The sequence below is a fragment of the Amblyomma mixtum genome, chromosome 1 (genome assembly GCF_055824585.1).
Source record: "Amblyomma mixtum isolate Tamu chromosome 1, ASM5582458v1, whole genome shotgun sequence".
NCBI lineage: Eukaryota > Metazoa > Arthropoda > Arachnida > Ixodida > Ixodidae > Amblyomma > Amblyomma mixtum.
Window position 1 is genome coordinate 138,678,933 of NC_143012.1, and position 10,022 is coordinate 138,688,954.

The window sequence follows — 10,022 nt, forward strand, 5'->3', positions numbered from 1 at the left end:
ACGTGCCACAAGGGCAGAGAGGCGCATGCAAAAATAATAAGCTACCAGCACATTGCAACGACCAAAGGTTGTCGCCCGCACGCGGGCGGCTTGACCTTGGGACACTACTGGGAACGCAGACGTTCTTTCAGTCAGCGGAGAAAAGGAAAAGAGGGGAAGCGCGGGGTCCGGCGGAACGAAAGAAAGGCACGAAGCATGGAGGAAGGAAAACCTCCTCTGTAATTCCTCTATGGTGCGAAGCAAGCTTTGGAAGCGATGGCTGGCGATGGGTTGTAGTTTCTCGTGGTTTCTCTCTTCTCTCTCTTCAGGTCACGTGCTTGTCTATTTGGATTGGCCGCTCGCGTAGAGTCGAAGACGAAGCCGCTGTTTACCGCGACTGGGTGCCGTCGTGCAAGTCGCGACGCGCATTCCTCTTTTCATCTTGTAGTACGGGCCTGTGTGCGTTTAGGTTCTGTTCAGCGATTACTTCATCGTGCAAGCTTCATCGATGTGTGACGCTGCAGTGGGCGACATCTTCGCGAAAGAGTCAACGTCTGAAAGAAACAGCGCACGCCAGATCGTCGCGGCGCCCTCATCGTACGGATTCTTTGCGCCCAATTTCAACCGTACAAGTAAGTGACATTTTCGTTTGGTCATACGGGTTGTTTCCTGCCATCAAGTTATGGTGTGTTCAGTACAGATTTTTTTATCATGGATTGTGTGCGCGAGCCGCTGCTTGTTGCTATTTTCTTGTTTTGAGCCGGTCGCGTGCGGCCGGAGGGAGCCTATCGTGTACGACACACGATCGCAGCGGCGCAATCTGCCGGCGTCTTTCTCATGCTTTCTTTCGCTGCAGGCCCTGATCCTTCGTCTGCCGTGCGAAAGAACATTGCCGGTCGTCTCTTCAACGCCAAGTATTTGTCCCTGCTCACGACCATTCAGTAAGGTAAGTCCAAGCCGCAGTCTCCGTTCAGAAAGGGGCGAGTAAATTAGGGTGCGCGCTTCTGTGGCACGTACTGCGCGCAGTGCTCACATCTACTGCAGCACTGTATATGTGATTCTTATTGGACCATAATCCCTTTGTAATTTTAGCGCTGCAAGGCAACTCCTTCTGCCAGGCCGCTTTTTTTTTTTTTTTTGCGAATGGACGGCGTCAATTTTTTTTTTCTTTATCACGGACTAGCAAGCAAACGATAAAACAGTAAACGTGAAATTTATTTATGCATAGGCACGAAATTAGCAGCTCATTTGTGCTCTGCGCTTCCTGGCATGCGGCCGTTTTCGCTTACACCTTGCAATATTTTTGCTAACCCAGAATGTGACTTATCATGCCAGCAGTTTTACTGCATTCGAATGGCAAGATGCGCTTGCTAATGGTGTTAAGTTGATATGTAACTGGCTCTTCACTCAGGCTGAGAACTAATAGAGAAAAGTGAACTTGTTTAGTTCTTTTTACTAGTGAAAAGGTCGGGGCTAGTTGGTGGCCAAACATTAGCTCACAAAAGCGTACAGTCTATGTCACCTCTTTTTGTGCTCTTGTATTCTCTTATGAAAGAGGGAGACTTTAGGTTTGATGTCGCTCTAAGAGGTTGAATAGAAGAATACGCTAGTATCTAAGCTTTTCTGTTTAGAACAATAAGGATTTTGGTTGCACTGCTGTAATCTGTCAACGAAAAAAAAATTCTGTAATGAATACTGTCAATCTCGTAAGCAGTAGCAGTATAGTTTTCTTTTTTCTGCAGTGGCTGTTAGAAAATATGTTAATTATGTTAGGCACTTAGTGGCAATTCACTGGTAATAGGCCATTGTGCTGTGGAAGTTTGTGTAGGCTTACTGTGCCAGTGCATTGCGTCAATTATGCCTCTTATAAATATGTGGCAAGTGCTGTAACGGATAAAATTTGGAATAAAAAGTTGTTTGTTATTTTCAAAATATTCCTGTAGTTTTTTGAGCATGTGTGCTGCCATTACGTGGTTTAATGAACATATAAGTTATCACTAACCATTACACTAACGCTATAAATGACGCCTCTATTGCAGTGCACCTGGGAGAAGGAGGGATGCAAAGGTGCACAACCATTGTCACTCCTAGCACCGAAGTTCAGCCTGGATTCTTCAAAACCGTACAAGTGGCCGGGACTAGATGTGTGTGGTATGTATGTTTTTATGTAATTGGGACATTGTTGCAAGTTCATCATCACTTGATGTCCATCCGTGAACATATTATGCTATGTTGCACAGCTGCAGCCATTCTATTACAGAGATTTTAGAGCTTTTCAATGTTTTCGAGGACTTAGTTCTGGAAGAATTTCTGAATAATGGTTTGATTAATTGTGACCACTTTTTATGGCATGAAGTATAAATGCAGTTTTTTTTCTGCAAAAGTAGGCTGGACTTCAGCAAAGATTTCATATTGAATTAGTTTGAGAGGCGCTGCCTACAATCCATGTTGCTGACGTCAGAAAAAAATGACACAATTATGGTAATGCTTGGCAGGGTGGCATGCTACCAAGCTAACATGACTAGCACCGTTTATGCATGTGAAGCTTAATGTGATATGCAGCTACGTGAGGCTGTTAATCTTCTTTGCACTGTTCACACTTTCTTTTTGAGTAGGAAGGTGCTGTTCACTGATGTGAATAATTTCCAACAACTCACATGAATCCATATTAGTTTTATTTCACATCGGAGTGAACTTAAAATTTAATTAAGCTCACGTTCCCTGCATGTGACAGCAGATATGGAAGGCAACTGTTTTAATAGCCATTCTTGAATGCTGTCAGTCAGTGTTTACAATTTCATTATGCTAAGCATCTGAAAAGATGTGTAAAGGTAACATTCTATTGTGCCAGCAAAATGTAATTCATGAGAATTACTGCTGCTGCATATGCTGCAAGCATTGGATGAAGCAGCACTGTCTAAATAAAAAGACGAGATTTGTAATTTCCTCAAGCAAAAATAGTGCTTTATAAGGAGACTGTTCTATGCTGCTTGTGTAGTTAATGTAGTCTGTCAGTGAAGGCCAGTCCATAACCAAAGCTTTTTGCACAGGCATAATGTAGAGGTGTAGTATAAAACAGGCTATGAACGTGAATAAAAAGTATCTGTATTATAATGTGGTCCAAATAATTTTTTGGGTATGACGTTACCTCATGCATGGAGACAATTCTTTAGATGTGTAAGTTGCCCTTGCTATTATTTCACATTTAGCCGAAAGCTTTTCTTTGTTTTCCAGGAGTGGTACACTAAGATTTATAGTGCATAGCCTTTGTGCATAGGCCTTTCACCAGGTATTTAAACTGTATCGAAAGGCTGTGACAATGGAATGCACCCAAAAATGCCATCACAGGGACAAGCTTCCTGCTGTTTGCTAATTGGAAATGAATTCACAGGTAATATATGCAGGGAAAATTACAGTTGGAAGTATCACTCATTGATGCTCAGATAATCGCCTGCACTTCCCTTTTAGGAAGAAAATTCACTGTATGGGCAACAAAACATATAATGGCATCAGAGACCAGAGACATATTGTTAGCAAGGGCTGCATGAAACCTTAACCACTCTAGATACGGAGAAATAAAAACACGAGAATGGAGGGAAGGGTTTGTTAAACGGCATTTCATTTTAGTATCACCTTTTAGTAGCTTCCATTTCATGCACATGTTTTTCTGTTTCTCGATATGACCCTCTTCTTAGTCTGGCATCCGGGATGCCTACAGCCTGACCGTGCAGCTGGGCACAATAGTCTGGATTTTTCCTGAGAAGCCAGTGTGCTTGTGATAATGTCAGCATATGTGAGTGATTAAGTAGCTGCCATTTAGGACATGTTTTGTTTTTCCTGCATATCTTTTCTGATTTTGGTTCTCAATAATAAACAGAAGCCTGCACTTGTGGCATTGTTTTCATGCATTTCCATTTATCCCTGCCTTTTGTGTGGTTTACACTTTTAGACCTGAATTAACTAAGCCCATGGTCACGTCGTCTGAGCTTTGTGGTTGCAAAATTCATTATATGTTTTCTTCTCTGTGCAGGTCAAATACATGGTGCATACTGCCTCCACCTGTATGAAGAAGACTGCCAGGGTCATTGCTGTAATATGGTGTAGCATGTGGCAAAATAAATATGACGGTATGTTTCTTTCTCCCATTCGTTTATGAATTCTTTGTGTACATTCTGCAGTAGTACCTGCACCTGAACACACAATGACACAGACCATCTCACATGAAAGATTCGTCGCAACATTTTGACACTGCCTGCACTTCCAGAAAGACTCGGGCTTCTACCATATGGGTCAACTTTAGTTCTGCATTCAGTGGGCAGGTTTACGCTACAGAAGGGTAATAATGCTCTCGTGTGGACAGTATATATACACCACCGAGTAGTGCATAGATACCCCTTGCAGTAGGGCATTACTTTGTACCACTAGAAGGGTAACTTTATCCATCATGTAAGGGTATAAGCTTGCACCACAGGGGTGCAAACTTTGCTCTGTTTATGACGGTATAAGTTTAGTCTTTGACAAAGTAACTTTGCACTTCTATACGTAGCATAAATTTACCTGCTAAAGGTGCAAACTTGCACCTTGCATGCTAGGATATGTTTATGCTTTCCTCAGGCTAACATTTACCCCTTTTAGAAAGGCGTAATGTTATACCTAACTGGTTTAAAGTTACTCTTCTTATGTCAGTGCAAGTTTAGGCTATTAGAGCGTAACATTACTCTATGTGCGAGAGCATAAATACTTAGTCTCCAAGAAACAGCGTAACCTTACCCCCAAAAAGGTGTCAGCTCAGCGACAAGTGTTTTACCCCTCAAAAAGACTAAGATCACACCTTTTTTCTTAGAGTGTAATGTTGCACCACACTGCTGCAAAAAGTCAATCCCAAGTATGACGTCATGCGTAGAACGTGACAGCACAGTAAATTCAGTTCTGAACATTTGTCCACCGATAACAACATTCGCGGAGCAGACACCAAGTGGAACTAATCTTTCACCATCAACACCCCGAAACACCACAGCCCGATCCCATCCGAACATTACTTTTCGTCCCAAACTATTCTTAAAGGTCAAACTCATTACAGATACAGTCGCACCGGTGTCTACTAACGCCATAGTTCGAATTCTGTCGATAAGCACTTCAAGTTTGTTCTTTAACATAAACACAGGAAGAGGTATTGATGTCATCGCATCGCCGGCGGCCTCACCTCCATCGGCCGCGCCGTCTAGTTTCCCGGAGGGGGAGAGCGGCGCCGAGGGGACGGTGATCGTCGCTGACGTGAAGGTGGTGGTGTCAGGCTGCGGTCAGAGGCAGGCGAGGAGTTTCGCAACAGTGCCGCACGGTAGTTACCCCAAGAATATGGTGGCGTTGGGCGCTGAACTTCAACATCGGGGTTAAGAGAAGGGTTCGGCCACGGGCGGCGGTCTGGTTGCATCGGGCCTCGTCGGCGGCAATATCGGGATATGTGTCCGGTCATGCCACAGCGGTAACACACTGGCGGAGGGCGCCAGCGGTCAACGTATGGCGCCTGCCAAGCGGGGCGAAAACGTTGGTTGTACTCGGGTCGAGGCTGCTGTCGCTCGAAGTCACCGCCAGTGTAGGCGCGCCGTCTTCCCACAGACTGGGAGGCGGACCGTAAATCGCAGGGTCTCCGGTCGGCGAAGTTCTGCGCACTGCCAGCTGGAACCCAAGAAGTGGATGGTGTCGCGGGCTCTGCCTGAAATGCGCAACCGTCCTGCTGGGCGTCATCACGGTGCACAGGTTCTTGATGCCGGAGGAGTTCCTCGCGCACAATTTGTCGAATCATGTCAGCCATCGGCACTGGAGCAGCGAAGTCAACGCTGGCGACGGAGGTGACATTGGCCAGGCGTCCAAATTTCGGGACAATACGACGAAGCTTCAGGGCCTCGAACGTTCTGCAGTGCTTGATGACGTCGGCAGTAGACTTCAAGCTGTCTTTACTAATAAGGAAGTTGTAAACATCTTCTGCGATCCCTTTAAGTAAGTGCCCAACCTTATCTTCTTCAGACATCCGTGAATTCACTACCCGGCACAGTTTTATGATGTCTTCGATGTACATGGTGCAAGTCTCACCAGGTAACTGGGCCCGTTGAAGCAGCGTTTGTTCAGCTCGTTTCTTTTTGGCAGATCTATCACCGAAACACTTCTTGATCTCTTCTGTAAAACGGTCCCACGTGGTGAGGGAGTCTTCATGGTAGTCAAACCAAATCAGGGCTCTCGCTTCCAAAAAGAATACGACGTTGGCTAGCTTCCCTGTAGCATCCCATCGGTTGTACCGGCTTACCCGCTCGTAATTAGTGAGCCACTCGTCGACGTCTTCATCGGACCTTCCAGCAAAGGTGCGCGGTTCGCGGTGATGCTGTGAGTGGCCCGCCGCGGGTGCTGCTTGCTCTGCGTCGCCGTCCCGAGGCATATCCAATGGAAGGGGTGGTAATCCAACAACTCTGCGGCTGCGTCGAGGAACAGAGGGATCCATGTTGGTACCCCGCAACGTCCACCACAACTGTTACGTATTCATTTGGTACTGAGCACGTCTGGGACGTCTTTTCGAGAGGTTTTGTGACGGGGCGGAGAGCTCAAACCAGCCACGCCGACCATTTTCCTCTAATCTCCGATCTCCTCCGCTTCGTCGTCGACACAAAGCACGTTACAATATATATATATTGTAGTGAATTACAATGAACGCGCCTTAGGTTGCCTCGATGGCAGACGAAGAAGTTGACGACGAAGTGTGCCGGCGCGCGGCTCCAGCTCTCTGGCTGTCTAGACTGACTGTGATTTTGCTGCCGTCCGCTCAGCTGTTTGGTAAACTGCATCGCTGAGTTCACTAGTACGCGAACCCCCTTTCATTTGGTGGAGGTGCTGGGTAGGGCAGGACTGGGAACGGAGTCCTTAGGCATATTGAGCGGCGGGAGAAGACGGCTGCGAAGGTCCAGGGCGTCAGACGACCCATCCGCGTGTGCCCTTACCCTGCTACCTGGTGAGTCCCCTGGCTTTATTCAACCTGTCTGCCTTCTCTCTGCCCTTAATGTCCACGAGGCAGCCAGCGGTCCCTCACTAAACGCCATGCATTCCGAGCTCGCTACTGAACCTGAGCCTGACGAACTTTTCCGCGCCGCCATCGACGATACTCTTCCGTCTGCCTACCGTCAGCAGCTTTCAGCCCTTCTCCACACTTTCCGCTTCGCTTTCGATGCAGCCCATCAGCCTTTAGGCCGTACATCAACCGTGGCTCATCGCATTGAGACCGGCTCCCACCCGCCTTTTCGGCAGCGCCCCTATCGCGTGTCTGCGGCTGAGCGTCAAGTGATAAGTGAGCACGTTGAAGACATGCTGCACCGTGGCGTCATCCGTCCCTCTCACAGCCCTTGGTCTTCTCCGGTGGTGCTGGTCAAGAAGAAAGACGGTTCTATCAGATTTTGTGTCGATTACCGGCGACTGAACAAAATCACCCACAAAGACAATTATCCGCTTCCCCGCATCGATGACGCTCTTGACTGTCTCCAAGGCGCCGAATACTTCTCCTCTCTTGACTTGCGTTCGGGCTACTGGCAGGTCCCGATGGCTGCCGCTGACCGTAAGAAGACCGCATTCGTTACCCCCGACGGCCTTTACGAGTTCACCGTTATGCCATTCGGCCTGTGCAACGCGCCAGCTACATTCGAAAGAGTGATGGATAACGTCTTACGCAAGCTGAAGTGGCATACGAGCCTCTGTTACTTGGACGATGTCGTTGTCTTTTCGGCAGATTTTTCCACTCACCTCACGCGCCTGCGGCAGGTTCTGACTTGCCTCACTGACGCCGGCCTGCAGCTTAATCTGAAGAAGTGCCACTTCGGCGCCCAGCAGCTAACCATCTTGGGTCACATTGTATCTAAGGAAGGCGTTCTCCCCGACCCGGCCAAACTCCGCGTTGTTGCGGAGTTTCCCAAGCCGATATCAGTGAAGCAGCTTCGGAGCTTTATCGGTCTGTGCTCCTATTTTCAGCGCTTCGTCCGCAATTTTGCGTCAATCATTGCGCCATTCAAGAAACTGCTTGGAACCGACAACCACCTGTCCGCTAGGTCACCCGAATGAGAGGACGCGTTCACCACACTGCGCCGTCTTCTTACCTCGCCGCCCATACTTCGCCACTACGATCCGAGAGCCCCTACCGAGGTGCATACTGATGCAAGCGGCGTCGGCCTCGGAGCTGTCCTGACTCAGCGGAATGATGGTTATGAGGAATACGTCGTGGCGTATGCGAGTCGGATGCTCAGAAAGGCTGAATGCAACTATTCCGTTACGGAGAAGGAATGTTTAGCGATCGTCTGGGCACTCATGAAATTTCGACCCTATCTGTACGGCCGCCAGTTTGATGTCGTCACGGATCATCACGCGCTTTGCTGGTTGTCGTCTCTTAAAGACCCGGCCGGCCGCCTCGCCAGATGGGCTCTCCGCCTTCAGGAGTTCGACATCCGCGCTGTATATCGCTCTGGCCGCAGGCACATGGACGCCGACGCTCTATCTCGATCTCCTCTGCCCACCGCCGCTGCATGCTCATCCGTGCCAGAACCCGTCCTCTCGCCTCTTACCACCTCTGATATGCTTGCGCAACAGCGCAAAGACCCGTGGCTTGCGTCGATCATCGACGTCGTGACCAACGCTCACAGTGCGGTGCCTTCGCGCACTCTCCGACGCCAGGCACCCCATTTTGCCTTCCGTGATGGCCTGCTCTACCGCCGTAACTACACGCAAGTGGTCAACGGTGGCTCCTCGCGATACCTCGCCATTTACGTTCTGAGATCTGTGCCTCGTTTCACGCTGACCCACAATGTGCCCACGCCGGTGTGTTGAAGACGTTCCAAAGAATATCTCAACGTTATTATTGGCGGGGCATGTACGGGTACATTCGCCAATACGTCCGCTCCTGCATCGCCTGTCAGCAACGCAAGTCTCCCGCGCCCCGTACGAGCGGCCCCTTGCAGCCATTGCCGTGCCCGGCTCGCCCATTCGATCGTGTTGGCGTCGACCTCTACGGCCCGCTGCCCTACACGTTATCTGGGAACCGCTGGATAATTGTTGGCGTCGACCACCTAACCCGATATGCAGAGACCGCCGCACTACCCGCTGCCACTACTCGTGACGTTGCCCACTTCCTGCTGCACAATTTTGTTCTTCGCCAGGGTGCGCCGCGCGAGTTGCTCAGAGATCGAGGCCGTGTCTTTCTTTCGGACGTGATGGAAGCCCTCCTCAGAGAGTGTCGCATCAGTCATCGGACCACCACTGCCTACCACCCTCAAACTAACGGGCTGACTGAGCGCTTTAATCTCACTCTTGGCGATATGCTCACCATGTACGTCTCGTCAGATCAGTCTAACTGGGACGCTGTCCTGCCTTTTGTGACGTACGCATATAATACCGCCACCCAGTCAACCACCGGATTTTCCCCTTTCTACCTGTTGTATGGCCGTGAGCCGTCCTCCACAATGGACACGGTTTTGCCGTACACTCCGGACGCCTCCGAATGCACGCCCCTTTCCGAACTCGCCAAGCACGCCGAGGAATGTCGCCAACTGGCCCGTTCTTTCACCTCGGACTCCAAGGTCGCCGAAAGCATGAACACGATGCCCATCAGACCACGCACGCTTTCTCTCCAGCTTCATTAGTTTGGCTTTGGGTCCCCTCCACTACACCAGGACAGTCTTCGAAATTTCGCAGAGAACATCATGGCCCTAACCGCGTCGTCGAATCAACATCCCCTGTTAATTATATTGTAGAGCCGCTTACACCCTCTTCGGACTTGCGTCGTCGCGGCCGTGAGCTTGTCCATGTCAGTCGCCTCAAGACTTATTACGACCCGCTCCTCTTGCCATCACCATAGGTCGCCAGGATGGCTCCTCTTCCATCCCGGGGCCATTGTAGTGAATTACAATGAACGCGCCTGAACTATTATGAACGCACCTCAGGTTGCCTCGATGGCAGACGAAGAAGTTGACGACGAAGTGACGAAGAAGTTGACGACGCGCGGCTCCAGCTCTCTGGCT

At 49.3% G+C, this 10,022-nt stretch overlaps 1 protein-coding gene and 1 long non-coding RNA gene across 3 annotated transcripts; one reads left to right on the top strand and one right to left on the bottom strand.

The window, feature by feature from the left end:
* The first annotated feature begins 371 nt into the window (after nt 1-371).
* On the top strand, nt 372-4,323 carry LOC149367719 (uncharacterized). Of its 2 annotated transcripts, XR_016285137.1 has the most exons (4): nt 372-611; nt 836-925; nt 2,019-2,130; nt 4,010-4,323. It is a non-coding gene; the product is annotated as an uncharacterized LOC149367719 (long non-coding RNA). The 2 variants fall into 2 exon arrangements; XR_016285138.1 differs by lacking the exon at nt 4,010-4,323 and having other exon boundaries at nt 2,019-2,174.
* An 877-nt stretch (nt 4,324-5,200) lies between these two features.
* On the bottom strand, nt 5,201-6,472 carry LOC149367720 (uncharacterized). Its single transcript, XM_089575324.1, has one exon. It carries the CDS (start codon nt 6,470-6,472, stop codon nt 5,201-5,203), a length of 1,272 nt encoding a protein of 423 aa, XP_089431450.1.
* Nucleotides 6,473-10,022: the final 3,550 nt, after the last annotated feature.

What these genes read in the sequence shown, in the direction of transcription:
- LOC149367720 (XM_089575324.1), bottom strand. Translation starts at nt 6,472, where the DNA reads ATGGATCCCTCTGTTCCTCGACGCAGCCGCAGAGTTGTTGGATTACCA.